This window comes from Grampus griseus (assembly GCF_964374135.1).
Source record: "Grampus griseus genome assembly, chromosome: 10".
Classification (NCBI taxonomy): domain Eukaryota; kingdom Metazoa; phylum Chordata; class Mammalia; order Artiodactyla; family Delphinidae; genus Grampus; species Grampus griseus.
Window position 1 is genome coordinate 43,168,046 of NC_139004.1, and position 20,440 is coordinate 43,188,485.

General features: G+C 40.9%; 1 protein-coding gene across 6 annotated transcripts in view; it reads right to left on the reverse strand.

Moving 5' to 3' along the window:
* The window catches only part of DST (dystonin), a gene marked incomplete at its 5' end in the record, with an annotated part of 395,725 nt that overhangs the window by 255,715 nt on the left and 119,570 nt on the right, over window positions 1–20,440 (reverse strand). For all 6 annotated transcript variants that reach the window (XM_082663420.1, XM_082663421.1, XM_082663422.1 and 3 more), the window contains one exon: window positions 18,913–18,974. In XM_082663420.1, the coding sequence (XP_082519546.1) occupies window positions 18,913–18,974 (62 nt within the window). The remainder of the gene's footprint in view (window positions 1–18,912; window positions 18,975–20,440) is intronic.

A 20,440-nucleotide genomic window follows, 5' to 3' on the forward strand; every position in this document is an offset into this window, starting at 1 on the left:
TCTTGCTCTTTTCTGAAAATAAAATCAGTACTTGTTCTTTGGAGAAAAACTGGAAAATGGTTAAGACTAAAGGAGTTATCCTTAGACAAAGGAGAAAAAATCCGTAAAGGTAAGTAAACAGGTAAACAGGTCAACACATACTAAGGTAGGGAGGTGGAAGGTCACAGATAATGTAAAAGGAGTTGACATATGGAGTAGATAACTTTGGCCCACGCTCTTGTTATACAGCTGTGATTACTGGGTAGACTTTCCTTCAACTCATTTTCTGCCTTCAACTCAAGGATCTTAACAATTTCAAAAGTAAAAACTCAAACAGAACATGCTAGAAAAAGAAAGATATGACAAAAATCCTATCATATAAAAATGAAATAAAGGAGATGGAAGTATTGACAGAAAAGTTTTAAGAAAGGGACAAAATAATTTCTTCACATATTTAAGAGCTGACCTATGTGTTTTATACCATTCTGAGGGGCTGTCCCAAGATAAGAGGGTGAGAGTTATAATAGACAAATTCTGGGCAATGAAAGACATAGCTCAGCTACAACTCAAGTAGACCAAAAGTGTAAGTTATCTATAAATTAGAAAACCAATGACCCATAAGAAAGGCTGTGAGAAAACATTCCTGCAATGACAACCAAATTAACTAGATCCTGTCCAAATCTGGGATTCGAATTAACACAAAATTAATTAAACTTGCTTAAAAGCAGTCATTTCCAAAATTCTCCTGCAGGATTTCTCAAAGGGATGTTAATAGATATTCTTTGATAAAAAGAATCCATGACCAAGTGAATTTGTGAAACACTGGATTTAACAGCGTTCTTTACCACAAAAGTTCAGTCTTTAATATGCTAATATGTACCGTAAATCTCTTCAATCTGGGAAGGCTGCTTTCCAAACTCTTGGCAAAGGAAACCTTTTTATCCCCACAAGGCATCTCACAACACTGGTGTCCCTGGGAAGCTGGTTTGAAAAATGCTGCTCTTTGCACAGAAAAAAAAATATATATGTTTTTATTTGATCTTGTCAACTCTGGAAAATTAATTTTTAAATCCAGCAAGAAAAGTCTTAATCAGAAATTAATTTACAAGACAAAAGTTTGGAATTTAACAACCAAGAAGAAACATTAAAACTGCTCTATTATAAACTCACAAGTGTAGAGAACAAACTAGTGGTTACCAGTGGGGAGAGGAAAGGGGAGAAGGCAAGATAGGGGTAGGAGATTAAGAGGTACAAACTATTATGTAGAAAATAAATAAGCTACAAGGATATACTGTACAACACAGGGAACACAGCCAATATTTTATGATAACTATAAATGGAGTATAACCCTTAAAAATTGTGAATCACTATTTTGTACATCTATAACTTACATAACATCGTACATCAACTATACCTTGACTTTTAAAAATTGTTCTGTTATATACAATGCTCAGTACCATCAAAGTGTCTGCAAATACGGCTTCTTAAGTTTTTTAAGCTTATGTATAATAAGAGTTAGATGTTTAAAACATTTGGGAACAATAACATATTGTGAGATTAGAAAAAGGATAACCCTGAAACTCATTAACTTGGACAACAGATCTATAGGAAACATTTCTACTTATAGAAACTGTCAGGGCACCTATATTATATCTTTTTGGTATAACTGTACTTAAATCTAAGAAATGGAATTTTTACACTATTCTTTAAGAATTTATTAGGTAGTACTGTTTTTTGGAGATTTTAAAGCACTGCTCTGTGGATTACTTTATCTAGGCTAAACTCAACCAGGGATGTGATAGCACACAAATAATACAGTGGGCTGCCAACACTCACAGCATCTCACCTCAACTGCCATACCCACAGGAAGGAAAAAGGTATTAGCACGGGCCTCAGCCAGACCATGAAAAACACACTCTCTTATTTAGAGTTCACCATCTAACTGGCATCCAACACCGTAATAGAAAAAAAACACTGCCCCTGTACATACTGGCCGTCCTCTCTTGTCAATATATAGGCAATAATATGACTCAAACCCACAAAAACGCAAACATCAGGACCACCAGTGCCACTGTTATGGAAGAGAGGAGTACAAACCTGAAGCTCTTTGATGATCTCAAACGTCTCTAAAGAGGGCACTATTCTCTGTTTTACAGATGAGGAAACAGAAACTTAGAAAGGTTCAAAGTTAATTTTATACACACACACACACACACACAGGTACAACCGAATCACTGTGCTGTATACCTGAAACTTACACGACATTATAAATCAACTATACTTCAATTTAATTTTTTAAAATAAAAATAAAAAGAGGGAGAGGCTTTTATAAATCCACACACAAAAAAAAAAAAATAGGTTCAAGGTCACACATCTCTAGCATGTGAGCCCAAGCAGCTCAGTCCAGGGCCCGTGCTTTCAACCACCACACTGCACCACCTCCTCTGGGCTCCACAGCACAGTGAGGGAAGATGTTGCAACAAGTAGGACTAGCTTAGAAAAACCACCCACCAGGACAGACTACAGGCATGACTAGCTTATTTCTATGCTGCCTTCCTACCCGCCCTACCCCCAGGCATTTGTTTTCCTCCAGCCTATCTGAGATTCCACCATAGACATATTTATGGACTGCAATGAATCTGGTGCCCATCAGTCTTTTCCATCAGGGCTTCCCCCAGACCCTCACAGAGACCAGCTACCCTGGGAGTCCAGGATGGAACGCGAAGAGTCAGGAGGACACACTCACGCACTGGGCCTCTGGGGAAACGGCGGGGGGAGTATAAGAAATGAACAGAGAAACAGAGCAATGTTTGAAACCTACACCTCTATGGGAGTCCGGGGGCCACTCTAGTGTGTTATGGCTCCTTGATCTCAGGACTTAATTAAGCTCTTAACATCCGTATATCAGGACAAGCACTAGATTGCATCAAGGGCAGCCCAGTACCCTAGTTCAACCACATGGGGAAATGTAGTTCTCTAAAAATGACTGACACATGTGAAGGACTGTGTAAACGCGTAGTATCAAAAAATGATCTGATCCCAAATGCCACGGTGTCCCTAAACTTTATTTGAAAACTAGTAGTATATTTCCATGAGAGTTTTTTTTAAATCACAAACAAGAGTACTTGAACAATTTTGAAAAGAAACTCTTTAAGCAGGTAAGAAAGCCATAAAATAATATATTTAAAAGTTCCTAATGTAAGACATGTGGGGGGAATTTCCTGGTGGTCCAGTGGTTAAGACTCTGCACTTCCACTGCAGGGGACATGGAACTATCCATGGTCAGGGAACTAAGATCCCGCATGCCATATGGCGCAGTCAAAAAAATTTTTTTAATTTTTAAAAAAAATTTTAAAAGACCTATTGGTTGCCAATAAATATCATTTCCCATACCCCTATAATGGACACGTAAAGGTTGGCATACTCCTGGATCAATTTTGTTTTCATTCCAATGGAATTGGAAAATTTTGGCAATGAATGAATAAAATGCATTGTGAGGAAGTAATTAAAATAAAAATATATTCTTGTCCATATTATGCTGGTAGATGTTCTTTCATTTATTTCAGTTATTGATTCTGTCACAAATGCATCTCAATACCATGCGTAAATATTAAGCAACAGCACTTTAGTAATGCTCTGTATTTCCTGTATACCATATCATACACATCTCGTTGGAAAATCCTAAAAAAGGTAGATCTTTTGCTACTTTCATTTGTGAAACGTATCCCTCTTTTTTTTTTTTTTTAAATTTTTTGCAGTACACGGGCCTCTCACTGTTGTGGCCTCTCCCATTGCGGAGCACAGGCTCCGGACGCGCAGGCTCAGCGGCCATGGCTCATGGGCCCAGCTGCTCTGCGGCATGTGGGATCTTCCCGGACCGGGGCACGAACCCGTGTCCCCTGCATCGGCAGACGGACTCTCAACCACTGCACCACCAGGGAAGCCCCGTATCCCTCTTTTAATTGAAAATAAAATAGGTAAAAAAAAAGTTGTTAAAAGTGGACATCTTATGCAAATTATTATATACAGGATGGGTAAACAACTAGGTCCTACTGTACAGCACAGGGAACCAAAAACAATCTCCTCGGATAAACCATAATGGAAAAGAATATGAAAAAGAATATATATATGTATAACTGAATCACTTTGCTGTACAGCAGAAACACAACACTGTAAATCAACTATATTTCAATAAAATTTTAAAAACTTAAAAATTAAAAAATTAAAATTAAAAAAGTGAACGTCTTACATGAATACATCATAAGTGAAAGATTAAACATTAACCTAGACTAATGTGATATAAATTGAACCAATAATATGAAAACTCCTTAGAACACGTCATTTGAGGGGAACTATTCAAGTGAAGTGACAAGAGCACGTGAAGACTCAAGGACATCATCAATAAGAGAGATATTTGTCCGTATATTTGTACTTTCAAGATTATAAAGTAATTGAGTTGACCTGTCAGGTAAATGTAAATAACTAATTTACAACTAAGGACACAGAGCCTTAAAAATGTCATATTAGGGCTTCCCTGGTGGCGCAGTGGTTGAGAGTTCGCCTGCCGATGCAGGGGACACAGGTTCGTGCCCCGGTCTGGGAAGATCCCATATGCCGCGGCGGCTGGGCCCGTGAGCCATGGCCGCTGAGCCTGCGCGTCCGGAGCCTGTGCTCCGCAACGGGAGAGGCCACAACAGTGAGAGGCCCGCGTATGCAAAAAAAAAAAAAGTCATATTACTTGACCAAATTTGTGCATCTTTAAACTTAGGTTTGTTAGATTCCACAGCTGTTACCAGCTTTATACCCTTCATGATCACTTAGGGTGGTGTAGCTTTAATACACACGTGAATCCTTAACAGATAAAAGAACAGTTAAAAACCTGCACTGAATTGAGCCTATGACCACACGTCAATCATCTCAATTAAACAAAACTCTCAAATACTAGGCATGTAAAGTACAACATGATTAACGTAATTAACACTGCTGTATGTTATACATGAAAATTGTTAAGAGTGAATCCTAAGACTTTTCATCATAAGAAAAAATTTTTTTCCTTTTATTTTATATCTGTATGATTCAATGGATGTTCACTAAACTTATTGTGATCATTATTTCATGATGTATGCAAGTCAAATCATTGTGCTGCACACCTTAAACTTATACAGGGCTGTACGTCAATTATATCTCAATAAAACTGGAAGAAGGGAAAAAAAGAAATTCTTTAAGCCGACATCAGTGTCAGAATACGTTAGCACTGTGAATCCACAGCCCAGGTCATCGGCATTTAGTTTAGCACTTTTAGACGTACACAATAGTCTTCCCAGCTCCAACGGCTTCTGATCAAATGACTGTATTATATAGGCAACTGTTTCCAACCTCCTAGGCCAGACCAATGTGACCCATCGCAGCCCCTGACACCCCGACCACTTTCTGTGTCAAGTTCTCCCCTACCCACCCTGCAGAGCACAGCCCCTCTGCGCTCTCTCATCACTGGTTTCTGCCTCCTACTTCTCTTCCTTATCAGCCCCTTTTAAACCAGTTTCTGAATCTTCCCTCAGGTTTGCAGCACAGCAAACACTGACCAGGGCCCGGAAACAGGGCTTTCTGTTAGATTCTATGGAAAGGAGCATCTTAGATAACCTTCAAAGAAACCTAGCCACACCTGCATGACAGGGCTCAGGATACACTACCCCAAACAGGGCACCTGGACAGACTGAATGTTTTCTTTAAGCTGAAGGAGCTGGGAAACAGCAGGTGCTGGCAGGGCTCTGTCATTCCCCCCACCCCCCTCTCCTCTGAGCAGGTCATGAGACCCTCATGTGAGAGGTGCCCTCCCTGTACCTGGAGGAAAGGAACATCCTTATCTCTGCAGGTGACAAGAATCTGAACAGACAGGCCTTCCTAAGCTTCCCCAGTTTATTACTCTCAGCTCACACCCTTCTGTCCTGTCACATTTTCCCAGGACCCTCTACCCTGCATCAAATCTAGTGTTAAAAACACTCAGGTTTAACGGTTTCTTCGGGTCTTCATTTCCTCATGAAGGTTCCTGGATCACACAAAACTCTTATGAAATACATCTGTATGCTTTTCTCTTATTAATCTGTCTTTTGTTCTACAGCCCAACCAAGAACGTAGAAGCGTAGAAGGAAAAGATTTCTTCTTCCTTCCCTACCTGCAATAAGGCTACAGAGAATCTACTAATATTATCAATATATTATTAGAGAATTCCCAAGCGAGGAAAATCTAGCTCTAGCCAATACCTGCTAAATTCTGAACTGAGGAAAATAGCGGTGGGTAAGTATGGCAAAGCTAATTTATTTTTTTACTTATTTATTTATATGCCTTTAATTTATTTTTATATTATACTTTTATTATGTGTATTCCTATTTATTCATATGTATTTAATTTATTTTTATTATATTATATTTTTGTTATATGTATTTATTTATTTATATGTATTTAACCTTAGATAAATACATTAATCTCATCTATTAATATGAGTAAACTTCCTACCACCAACACGAATGGAGAAACTGAATTGTGCCATGGAAAAAACAAGCAGAGGCCTCAGAAGGATGATCAAAACATGGTGCTGACGATACTCCTGTTTGACTTGGGGCCTCAGTTTCTGTCCCTGTAGCCCAATAGGTATCTTCAGCTTTAAAAGAAGGAAGTCATCACAGGTTTATTTTTCTTCCAGACTAACTTTTATCTCACTCCCAACAAAGCAACACTTTTTACTTTCCCATCACAGTAGTCACAGTTCTGTATTATAAACTAGGGAGGGAAAGTTTCATCTGGTTTCAGATTCACTCATGCAGCAAAAAATTCCTCAGGGATCTGAGGGAAACAGTGTATCAGGCACTGCACTGGGGCTGAGAAGCCCTGTTTAGTGAGACAAACACAGGGCTGTCCTCATGCGGCTTGGAGTCCAGTATAAACAACAAGCCAAGTCTTCTGCTGAAATCCACCCACTACAGAATGCGTGCACTGGGGCTTCCCTGGTGGCGCAGTGGTTGAGAGTCCGTCTGCCGATGCAGGAGACACGGGTTCGTGCCCCGGTCCGGGAAGATCCCACATGCCGCAGAGTGGCTAGGCCCGTGAGCCATGGCCGCTGAGCCTGCGCGTCCGGAGCCTGTGCTCTGCAACGGGAGAGGCCCCAACGGTGAGAGGCCCGCGTACCGCAAAAAAAAAAAAAAAAGAATGCGTGCGCTGAGTTAAAGCCCTATATAACATGACTTAGGAGGTGTCAGCACTGCTGATCAAAGTGTAATTTTTTCTTTGAAAAATGCCTTAGTCAAGTGCCCTTCTCTGATTAAACTGTCACCTTCAGGAATGCTGCTTGGCTTTTTCATATATTTTAATCTATATCTCTAAATTCTTGCAAAGTGTATTGATTAGAGAAGAATGCAAATAAAAATTTATGGCTGAACCATCATGGCAAAGACTTGAAGTAATGCTGGGAGAGATGAGAACTGAGGAAAGCAGCAACGTACCTCAGCATAGTGCTTTACCCCTACTTCTGTGTCTTCATTTCTTGATCATTCTTTAGCCCTGTGACTCTACTGAGGCAAAATGGGGCAGGATGACAGAGTTTTTCTGTGGCCCCAGAAGGACCAAGGACTGACCCTCAGCTCTGCCACATTCCAGCCCCTTCACGCTGGGCAGGTTAACGGTGTTCCCTGAGCTTCCCAAATGTCACTGGTTAAACAAGGATTCAACCAGACAACCCACGTTATGCATCCCGTCCAGCACGTGCACAGCCTAAACATTTAAAATGGCAGTGTTGGGAGCACAAGTAATAATAATAACAATAAGAAAATCAAGAAGAAGAAAAATTATAATTGACCACAAGATGGAACTAAAGTTATCCGATGAAATTAGTCAAATTTTGGTGTTCTTAATTTGAAAAGGTAATTCACTACTATATCAAAAAAACACTAAAATCACTTGTAACTACTTAAATGACTCTCCCTGGGAAAAAAAGGTTTGTCTTCTTGTCATAAAATAGATTTAAGTTCAAAATATATTTTACTATTAACTCATCCTCCATTCTCTATAAATAAACCCCTGCTCTGTAGTCTTCAAAAATGCTCATGTCATAAAAGTCTGTAAAAGGGCTGTGAAACTGTTCCCAGTTAAAGCAGAATGAAGAGACATGACAACTAAATACAACGCTGACCATGACCTGGACGCTGTCCTGGGGAAATGGTGTAAAGGACCAACCACAAAACTGGGGCATAGAAAACAGACTGTAAAACAGCATAGCTTTATGAAGTGGGTAAATGTGTGGTTATGAAAAAACATCCCTACTCTTGGGAAATGCTGAAGTATTGAGGGGGAAAGGGCCATGGGGTATAGAACTTACCCCCACATGGTTCAGATAAAAAAGTACACACACACACACACACACACGCACACCGTGTCGGGGTCATGATACAGAAAACAGGGTAAATGTCAACAAGAGTCAATCTGGGTAAAGAGCATACCAGGGCAGGGTTCCTTGTACTATTTTTACTTTTACAACTTGTTAAAGCATAAAATTATTTCCAACAATTTAAAAATATAAAAATAAATCTCTGGTCTATCTCTGTTAATTAGTATTTCGCACATCTTGTCCTCTAAACCAGGGATCCCCAACGGGTACCGGTCTGCGGCCTGTTAGGAACCAGGCCACAAAGCAGGAGGTGAGAGGCAGGCGAGGGAGCGAAGCTCCATCTGCCTCTCCCCATCACTCCCCATCACTCCCATTACGGCCTGAAACATCCCCCCATCCCCCCGACCGTGGAAAACTTGTCTTCTGAGAAACCAGTCCCTGGTGCCGAAAAGGTGGGGGACCACTGCTCTAAACAAATGATATGATTATATCATCTTGGTCTGCTTGGAAAGCATCTTTGACACCACCTAGTCCACCCTCCAACCAATGCATGAACCATTTCTGTTCCATCTCTGATAGACTCTAACTACGTCTCCACAGGATTTTGGTGGAAATTTCATAACGTCTGGGGAGTGCCTGTCCCATGAAACCATGGTTGACTTCACACCAGGCAGTTTTAATAGTTCATATGTAATAGGATGATCGTGGCCCCAAAGATATCAGGTCCTAATCCCTGGAAACTGAATGTTGTCTTATTTGGAAAAGAGTCTTTGCAGATGTGTTAAGAATTTTGTAATGGGAAGATTATCCTGGATTATCCCAGTGAGCCCGAAATCCAATTCCAAGCGTTCTTATAAAAGAGAGGCACTGGAGGGTTTCCTTGGTGGTGTAGTGGTTAAGAATCTGCCTGCCAATGCAGAGGACACGGGTTCAAGCCCTGGTCCGGGAAGATGCCACATGCTGCAGAGCAACTAAGCCCGTGCGCCACAACTACTGAGCCTGAGCTCTAGAGCCCGCATGCCACAACTACTGAGCCCACGCGCCTAGAGCCCATGCTCTGCAACAAGAGAAGCCACAACAATGAGAAGCCCGCGCGCCGCAACGAAGAGTAGCCCCCGCTTGCCACAACTAGAGAAAGCCCGCGCAGCGAAAAAGACCCAATGCAGCCAAAAATAAGATAAAATAAAATAAATAAATAAATAAAAATAAAAAAAGAGAGGTACTGGGAACCTGACACACATAGACCAGGAGGAGGCGCTGTGACCGCGGAGGCAGACTAGAATGGTGTGGCCACAAGTCAGGGAATGCTGGAGCCACCAGACCCTGAAAGAAACAAGGATGGAATTCTCCCCGAGAGCTTCTGGGGGGAGCATGGCTTTGCTAACACCTTGATTTCAGCCCAGAAAAACTGATTTCAGACTTCTACCCTCCAGAACTGTGAGAGCATAGGTTTCATTGCTCTAAGTCACCGAGTGTGTGTAATTTGTTACAGCAGCCATCAGAAACTAATAATATATCCTTAGATCAAAAAACACTTAACTGAATGCCTATTACTGGGTACTGCGGATGTTTAGAGAGAGGTTTTATACTGAATTTAAATCTTCAAACTTGAAAGTATTCATGATCTTTGGATCAAAGAAACCCCAAACTGCACTCTTTCTTATATGACTACCCTGTCAATATCTGAAAACACATTTCTCTGTAATCCTCTCTTCTCAAAGCCACCTTCCCCACTTGTCTCTGTCATCCCTCATCCGAGAGATGGTTTCCAGACGCTTACCATCATGGTTGCCTCCTGTGGTCACTTTCCTTTTGACTGTCCCTTAAAACTCACTGTCATGACCTGAACAAAACACCCTGGATGTGGGCTGACCAGAGCATATTCAGCTCTGCTAAGACGGCCTGAGACTGCATGCAGGTGCATCACTGTTGTCAATCTGCAGTCAGCAGGACCCCCCAGCTCTGATTGCATGAATCGCTGCCCCACCAGACCTTCTGTGTCCTACAGGGAAATTTTTCAATCTTTGAGCAGAACTTTACATTGTCCACCATTAAGTTCTGTCTTTTTGATGAGACTAGAGGTCCAGCTTTCTTGATCTATTTATTACACTAAGTATCCTTCCAACCTATAGTCTGATCAGCAGGCATTCTCCAACTCCATCTGAGTACCTGCTACAAAACAAAGGAAAGAACTAAGACAGAGGCCCCTGTAGTCCCCTCCCTGTAGGTTCCCTCATTCAGCAAACACAGTCAGTCCCTTCATAGAATTCTCAATATAGTTACTTCCAGTTCCTTAATGCCTATGTGTGAAATTCACAGTTCTTCCTAAAATGCCAGTTACGTTGCTTGTGTCCTCAAAAACTTCCAATGACATCCTTGGCTAACCCATCACATCTGCTTCTTACCTGGCTTCACCAATTCTTTCTTTCTTTTTTTTTTTTTTTAATTTTTACTGAAACATAGTCGACTGACAATGTTGTGTTAGTTTCAGGTGTGGCTTCACCATTTCTATCCAACCTGGTCTCCTTCCAGCAAACCCTAGTGGTCCAGTACATCAGGCGCACGGCACATGGCCCCAGCCCATCCCCTCCTCTGCACCCAGCTTAAGCCAACGTCCCTACCCTGTCACAGTCCCTGACTACTCAGGGCCGCCCAAGTCTCCTGGCTCTGATCTCGTAAAACGCTTACTGTCTCCTACTCATTCTGGCACTTCATCCTATGCTGCCTGGCATAACTGGTAATGGTTTTACACAAATGTATTTAATGCCTCCAACAAAACAGGAAGCTGCATGAAAACAGTACTTTCTAAACTGTATTTCAGATACAGCCCTGCTTATACCAAAGTTCAACACAGCCCTGCTGAAAGTGAACTGAGTGTTATTCTGGACCTTTTTTTATTGATGAGGAATTTTATCACAAAGAAATTGTTATTCTTCATGATGAGAAGATATTCAGAGTTTCTCAATCCCAAGCTACTAGTCACCTACATACTAGCAGGTGACTTCACACTCCTCTATGTTATCTCTTACAATCTTGAAGTTGTCAAGATTACCAAGTCAACTATTTTTTCACATTTACAAAAACCTGATTTGCTTCTATATTCTACACTTCGAGGCTTTAAACCAGACATTTCCTCCAAAAGCTTTCAACCCTTCCTCTAGTACGTACACTATCTCTTACACCACAACAGAAATAATTTAAACGTCACGTCATAAGCTCAGCTTCCCCCTTTAGCTTTGATCACTAAATTCATCCTTAAAAATTTAGTGCAGTAGAGAGAGAACAAGATCCAGAAACAGCCAGACTAGGGTGTCATCCTCCCTTCCTCCTCAGACAGGTGTACTCTCTCTTAGCCTTATTTTCCATATACATCCTGAGAATTATTAGCTACGTGACCCGGGGAAATTATGGAACCTCTCTGGGCATCAGTTTCATCATCTGTAACGTGGGGATTAAGAACAGTCAGGATCCAGATGAATAGATAAAGAAGATGTGGTACATATATACAAGGGAATACTACTCAACTATAAAAAAAATAATGAAATAATGCCATTTGCAGCTACATGGATGGACCTAGAGATGATCATACTAAGTGATGTAAATCAGACAAAGACAAATATCATACGATATCACTTTATGTGGAATCTAAAATATGACACAAATAAATTTATTTACAAAACAGAAACAGACTCACGGTTGCCAAGAGGGAGAGGAGTGGGGGAGGGATGGATTGGGAGTTTGGGATTAGCAGATGCAAAGTATTATATATAGGATGGATAAACAACAAGGTCCTACTGTAGAGCACAGGGAACTATATTCAATATCCTGTGATAAACCTTAATGGAAAAGAATATGAAAAGAATGTATGGTTGTGTGTGTGTGTGTATATATATAAAACTGAATCACTTTGCTGTACAGCAAAAATTAACATAACATTATAAATCAACTATACTTCAATTAAATAAATTTAAAAAAATAGGTCCTGTCCATATGAACTGTTGTGAGAAATACATTAAGACGTGAAAGTGACAGCCTGGCATGTGGTTTGCTCTCAAATAATATTAGCAGCTATTAGTAGTAATAGTATTAATATTGTAAATATAAATTAATTTTTAAACTTATTATTAATTAATAAACATAGCCTACAGTAGAGGTGCAATAGCTACTACTATTTTTTAAACATTATCAGAATATTTGTTGGTTATATCAAATGAAACTGATGGTTCATTACAATATTTATCATTTTATCTATGACAGGTGCTCTCATAGTGTGGCCCCAGCTAAGCAGCATCAGCTTTTTGTTAGAAACCCAACTTCCTGGAACTTATTAGAATGGGAAATTTTCAGGCCCCACCCCAGATCCAGTGAATATGAAGCCTTGGGCTGGGGCCCAACCATCTATTTTAACAAGCCCTCCAAGTGGCTCTGATGCAGCTAAAGTTTAAGAATCACGTGTATAAGTCTAAGGTCTCGAAAAAATACTTTATTTGCCAATTTTAAGAACCACAACCTGCATTATACTTTCAGAAAAGGTATTTTTCATTAGCCCTTTAAAAGTCGATGCTTCAAAAATTTTCCTCTCTCATCTGTGCCCACAAATGGTAAAATTACTCAAGAAGTATGCAATGGTCGAGAACACAGAGCAAATAGAGATTTCTTCCTATTCTCTAAAAGTTATCACTGTGTTCTCAGCTTGGGGATTTACATTTCCTCCCAGCCACCAAATCACAAAACAAAGAACAGTGTGATTGATTCAGCAGGGCCATGAAGTCATTGCCTTTACAATGTGTGCAAAGGATGTCTATGCTGTAAGTAAATCAAGCTTTCCAAAGACAAGATGGAACAGAGATAAAAGTGTAATCATCAGTTGGGTATCTCACAGGTGGTAACCAAGCAGGTTACTAAGAGGGTGTGGTTCAATATGGAATTCAGGGCCTCTTCCTCTCCAAATGCATTTATGTATCAATAAAGTAAAACTCAGACCAAACATCCAATTACACAATGTTAATTAATACATTTACAGTACAGCTAACCAGTGCTGAAGAATATATTTCCACCATGAACGGTTATTTAGATGGATCCAACACAAGTAAAGCACATTATATGAATTCTCCAGACTTCAATCTTGCAAAAATTTTTCATCCCCTTAAATTTTTATTCCTCTTCAATGCAGCCTCTCATTCACAGCTCAAGTTCTAATTCTGGGCCCAGGCAAACAATGAGTTAAAAAGGAATCTTCTGATCTTTAAAGTGCTTCAGAAAATAAAGAGCTTCCTTTCTTCTTGTTTCCTCAGAGCAAGGCAAAAGCTACATCATTGGTACTTAGATCTGGGTGCCATCTGTTATATATACTCATCAGTTTCTAGACAGCAAGACAGAACTGCATGTGATCAGGAATAACAAAAATTAAATAGTGACCTAAGACCCTCTAGTTTATAAAGTGCCATAGGTAGAATGGGCATAAATAAATACTGTAAATAATAGAAGAAGGCCAACAATTTTATACTTTAGAACAACTCTCTGGGTAAAATTTAGCTAACTGAAGTCACAGGTATTTTCAATAACAACCAACTCATGTTTTAGTACTATAATTTAAATTATGCTAAAGAATAATACATAATTGTTTCTGACAACCATAGTTTACCTAGAGATCATAACTTGCAAGGTAAACAATCCAATATATTCAGCATGGGAAGAATCTTGTAGAGGCAGCAGATGTGATGTGTTAACTGGGCTTCATCCTTAAATATATTTTGCAGAATGATGAATCAAAAGGAGAACATTCTTGCCAGAACAATCAGTTTAAATAGGGACAGGCTTAGTCATACAACTGAAATACCAGAGCACTAAAATTTAGATACATCTGGAAAAAAGCCAAAGACGTCTGCTCACCAACAAACATGAGTTTTAATTAAGCAAACTGTTTAAACAAATGTAATTTTAGCTCTGATAAATATAAGTCTATATTAATTTTTTTCTGGAGAAAAAGCTATATTAAAAAATCCTAACCAAGTATTTTAAGGAAACAGTGTTTACACATACGGATATAATAGTAACTTAAGCAATCATCTAAAAGCTCCACGATGTTTACTTTTCTCAGTCACATAAACTTTTAAAAATTGACCTTGCTAGAAGCATCCCCTGGGCACTGGGTATACGCTAGTTTACTGCTGCATAAATCCTAACTTCCTAAATCACGGGGATTAACTAGCAAATACCTGAAAGTATAAAGTGGAGAAAAGTAAACAGTCTAACAGCCAAGGGGAACCCGCTAGCATCTGCAAAACGCCCCAGTGCACCAAGGAGCCCAGGGCTGACCTGGGCCCCCAGCCAAGTCCTGCTCTCGCTATGTGGCTTCTGATGCAGCTAAACCAGGAGGGGCTGTGGCGGGTGCCCCCTCCCTTAAATCAGGGAAGCAAACTGGACAATTCGAAAGCTATCCTCCAAGCGCAAGTCCAAGTGAAGGTACAACCGAGGACCAGGAGTGTGCTGAGTCTTCACAGACACCTTTTCTGCGAGGGGAGTATGTGACAGAAGAGCAAAACAGGCCTTTGGGCCCCCAAGATCAACCCACAGACCACAAGGGAGGGGTGTGTAGAGAGGGTGCGGCTCAAGTGACCCAGCAGGACTCCAAGGCAAAACGGCCAAACTATCTCCCCCACAGATTCTGACCCCCAGACCCTAGCTTTTTCTAAAACAGATGTACTAAGAGGGAAAGTACTTGAGGTAAAGAAGAGATTTGGATAAGGCAGGTAGCAGGGCACGAGAGGCACCCCGCCCCTGCTTTACCATTTGGTTTGCAGCCATCCATGTCAGCCCACTCTTCCACCAGCTCTCACTGACTGAGTGCTGACAATCTGCCAAGCACCATACTTTATGCTCAGATGGACGATCTCATCAAATCCTCACACTAATCCACTATTTACAGATAAGGGCGAAAAAGGTTACGGTCACACCAATAATAAAGTGCAGAGCTGTCTACCTTCCATCTTTGCCTTACATCTCCCAGACTGACAACATTGTAGGAGAGTCTTCTTTCAAAGACAAAATATACTATTTATCAAATGAAAAGGAAAATCCAGTGAAGAAGGTCTGTTGTGGAACTAAGCTCTCAATCACCTCACTGCCCAAAGGAGCAGAACTACTAACAACAGATCTCCTTGGAGCCACAACTTGGGTAAAATAATTACATAATATTAAACCACAATAAACACATAAAATAATCACTTAGAAAGGTCAAAAATTTTAAGAATTATTTCAAAAGATGGGGAGCACACTCTGGCCTGCGTCAGCAGTCCAGGCAGCTAATAAGCCCAGGGCAGAGTCTCCAGAACTTGGTCCCAGCATACAACTCCCGGGCTATGGGGGGCAGCACAGGGCACAAGGTAGGCATCCTTCCCCTCTTTTCCCCCTTTAACCTCCTCCACTCCTTCTTCTCTCTTTTCTCTTCTAACCCCCTTTCCCCCTCCCTTCCCCATTGTTTAAGGGGAAGGTCTACAGTTAAAATGACAAAACAGAGTGAGTACACACATAAAACTACTCAAATATTATCTAAATGATTTTATTCCCACTTTTTTTCTCTCTTTACCCATCAATTTTTCCTTCATTTTGCTGACTCGTTCTTCATGGTCACCCTTTCCCTTAACATTTATATAACATAATCTAATTTTATGAAAAACTCTTCAAATAACATACTTTCATTCATTGCAAGGGAATAAGGTAAGGCAAGAAAGGTAAGAGATCTGCTTCTCTCCTGTCCCTGTTTCTCCCTGAATATGTTCAATATTTCAAGGGAAGAATATAAGAAGATCAACACAGAAGAAATATTTCTTTCTAATATAGAGATTTCTAATCTAAAATCCATTTACTTACTTTGCATTTCCTACTAATTGGGTTACAACCAAATGGCCCCCACCAGCGACAGTATCCAACATTCCTCTTATCATCATGTAGGTGAAACGTGGAAAAGATGACACGAAATCTGGCCTTTCTCTGGTCAACTCACAACACAAACCTGAAGAGCCTGGTGCCCCAAAACGTTTAGGGATATCTGATGAGTTTTCTTCACTTGAGGGTAATGCTCTAGCTTCCAGACATAAAAGAATAAATGTTAAAACAAACAAACAAACAAAAAAAACCTATGTTCTCACATATGTGAGTTTTGGGTCAGAAATTTCAATGCACAATTTTTCAGTAAGAGTGAATTTTAAATTCTGCCCTACTTCAAGAAATAAGCTAGTTTGATTATAACCCTAATTAGTTAGACTGGCATCTATCTAATGGCTGTTGTACATAAAATACTTATTTTCCTATTTCTTACTGGGTTGCAGCAGAAGTAAGCCTAAAATCTCCTAGATGTGTCATTTTATCAAAAAAAGAGGTCACATACTCCAAGTAAATCAGGATTTGAACGCTTGCTGTCTGACTGTGCTGGCTTTGTGGGCCTAATCACTAAATTAAACCACCTTGGAGGGTTGTTGGAGGATTAAGTGATTTAAAACTTGCTATGGGCGTTACACATGGTGAGAACACTCTTGCCAGGCCCCATGATGCGCCCTAGGAGTGGATAATGCAGACCTGTCCTCAAAAAGCTCAACTAGTGTTTTGAATTTTGAGCAAAGGCAGCTTCCTTACACGCATTCATCCAATTTACACGCTGCTCGTAAGGTGAGTGGCCCAGCCCAACACGCCCAGTACCCAGTAGGTCCCCAAGGAACATCCGTCTTGTACCAGTGCTGCGTTCCCACAGGAGTCATCCTCATGGGTTTCTACCCTCCACTGCCAACACTGTGACTTACACTCCCAAAGACACGGGGAAGCCCTCTGTGTCCCCGACGTGCCACCCCCAGATGGCCACAGCCACAAAGACTGCCAGGCCAGGAGGCACCAAAGGGGCATCTCTTCATCCAAAACCTCGCTCCCCCTGGACTCAGCTCAGAGATGGGGAAGTCCTGTCAGAGCCTTCAGCTCCAACGTTCCACAATGCAACCCTCACATCAGCCCACCTCTGCCCTAGCCTGTAGCAGAGTCCTGCTTACACGGAGCGCGTGGGACACAAAAGATTGGGGGAGGGCAGGTAAACTGCTGGTGTGATACCTTCCTCAGAATTCACAAGACACTGCCTCACGAGAGCATCATAAAGCAGAGGGTCTCCACCTTTCATCTCCAGCCAACACATCGGAGGATTAGTAACAGAAATCCCAGTAGTAACAGAAATCCTTACGGAAGTGAGTCTCAGTTGGGGGGTGAATGACATGGCCCCCCAGAAGGATGTAACAGATTTGGGAAAAGGATTCTGTCCATGGGTGATGAGAGAGAGGGGACTAAAACTTCTCTCAGGTAATCTGATATGCTCCCTGAAATAAGAATCACTTTTAGAGAAGGTTATTAAATGCTATTACAGTACTGGCACCATCCCCCTAGGGTACATGATGGTTTGAATAGGATCTGTAGGATAGCTTAGGGATATAACCACATTAACATAATGTTTCTATGCGAGAAAACTCTTTCCAAGTCCCAAACAACAGATTTAAAATATTACCTTCTCTCCGACTTCAGGACTGTCCATAAAAGGGGAAGAAAGTGACTAAGAGTTAATTGTGAAATCCCATGGGCTCTTTAGCTGAGATTTATGGAGTTATTTTGGGTCCCACCGATCCAATAATTCTACTGGAATTGGGACCCAATAACTCCATGAAATTGTATGCAAGCGTTGTGCACATGTGTATTTTTTGGAAGAGCTTACATCAGATTCTCAAAGTGACCCATGGCACACAAATAAATATTAATTTAAGAACCACAACTATTAACTGCTTCACAGAGAAACATACACATAAGCACCAATCTCTGGGTCATACTAAATACAAGAGATAAACTGATTTGTCTAGACTTCTGTCTGTAATCCGTCCTTTTTATCTTGTTTTTAAAGATTTTTTTTTGATGTGGACCATTTTTAAAGTCTTTTATTGAATTTGTTACAATATTGCTTCTGTTTTATGTTTTGGTTTTTTGGCCGCAAGGCATGTGGGATCTTAGCTCCCTGACCAGGAATCGAACCCGCCGCCCCCTGCAATGGAAGGCAAAGTCTCAACCACTGGATCACCAGGGTAGTCCCTTTTTTTTTTTTTTTGTTTTTTAAATAAACCATCCTTAGTCCCACCTAACTTTCTTCCATCTGCATAAATCTGATGCCAGAACTTGCTTGGAATCTTGAGAGGAAAAAACATTACTGAGAACTGCAGTTTTTCGATGCCCTAACACGTAAATATTTACATATTTCTTAACCTGCTGAGATTTTTTAGAGTCCAATAATAAGAGGTTTTACTCATGTCACAGAAGACACTGCAATCACTGGGCACTCATCTACCACCCCCATCATGACCCACAGGCCATATACCAAATAGTAACAGATGCCTGAAATGCATGTGAAATGCTCTAGAACTGAAACTTCCCACTTGATACGGAAAAGCTGTACTTCACAGCCATATAACCAAGTACTGCACAATAAATTAAAACCTGCAAAACAATTCCAAGATGCAGAAGAAATATACACTGACCTTCATGAGATGCTGATTTATCCATTTTGTGAATGTTTTCTTCTGAACTTTGTCCCGTTCATCTGGAAGGGGGAAAAAAGATATAAAAGAAGGTTGGTAAAAATCTATGAATAGGAGACTTTCATTATCACTATGCAAATAAAGAAGAGTAAGGTGTTCAAAAAGTACTGTTTGGTGCACTTGAATTTTCTTGGTAAGTTTTGGCACCTTGACACTACCTGTGAGAAAGATTGGCCTCTTCCCAGTGTGGCGTTTGCCAGCACTGCCTTCCACACGCTCTGCTGCATCATCCCCACCGCCGCCACCACCAGGAAGTCCTCTCACCTCCACCGCCACCACCAGCCTCCACTGAGCCCCTGCATGAACTTCCCAAAGCACCTGACCACAGATTACATCCCAGCTGGTCTTCATGGCCACAACAGGGAAGGGAGGCAGTGTCACTCCCATCTCACATAAGAGGAAACCAGGATGTCGAGAGGTCAAAGGACTTGTCGACGATTATCCAGAAAAAGACTTAAAGCTGTGATAAAAGGCAGGACTGAATTCAGGTCCTCTGGCTGGAAGTGGACACTGGTTTAATCACGAACCATGCTGCTTTTCTCCTAGATTCCCTGTGTTGAACGATCTGGTAACAACAAAACGCCCCACTAGATCCTTGCCATAGAGAGTGATACTGTCCTGGTTACTAGACACGGTGCAGAGAAGGGTGAGGGGAGGTCTTATGGTGTAGGAGGAAGAGCACTGGAACATTCCGGTTCATCAAGTTATTATTTCAAAGAAATCCTAATCTCCAACATCTAGAGAGGATGCTGGAAGCCATACTCCCTCCCCGTCCTGCTCCCAGGCAGCAAACCCCACTCTCCTGTGTCCTCCTCCCTCCACTCTACATCTGGGGCCAGCTCTTCTTTCTCCCCGTGGTCCTCTTTCTTTTCCCACCCCTGGTCCACATCTCCATCCTTTCCCTAGGGGCAGATAGGCCTCGCTCTCTTCATCTCTTTCTCTTCTCATTCTTCATCCCTGAGCCCCATAAACTACTTTAAATGGAACGAAAGTTTCTTTGAAAATGCTATGATCCAGCAATCCCACTCCCGGGTATATGTCCGAAGAAAAGCGTAATTCGAAAAGACACATGCACCCCAATGTTCACAGCAGCACTATTTACAATAGTCAAGACATGAAAACAACCTAAATGTCCATCAACAGAAGAATGCATAAAGAAAACATGGTACATATATATACAATGCAGTACTACTCGGCCATAAAAAAGAATGAAATGATGCCATTTGCAGCAACATGGATGGACCTAGAGATTATCATACTAAGTGAAGTAAGTCAGACAGAGAAAGACAAATACCATATGATATCACTCTTATGTGGAATCTAGTTTTTTTAATATACAAATGAACTTATTTACAAAACAGAAACAGACTTACAGATCTTGAAAACAAACTTATAGTTACTAAAGGGGAAACATGGGTGGGGGGGTGATAAATCAGGAGCTTGGGATTAACACACACACATTACTATA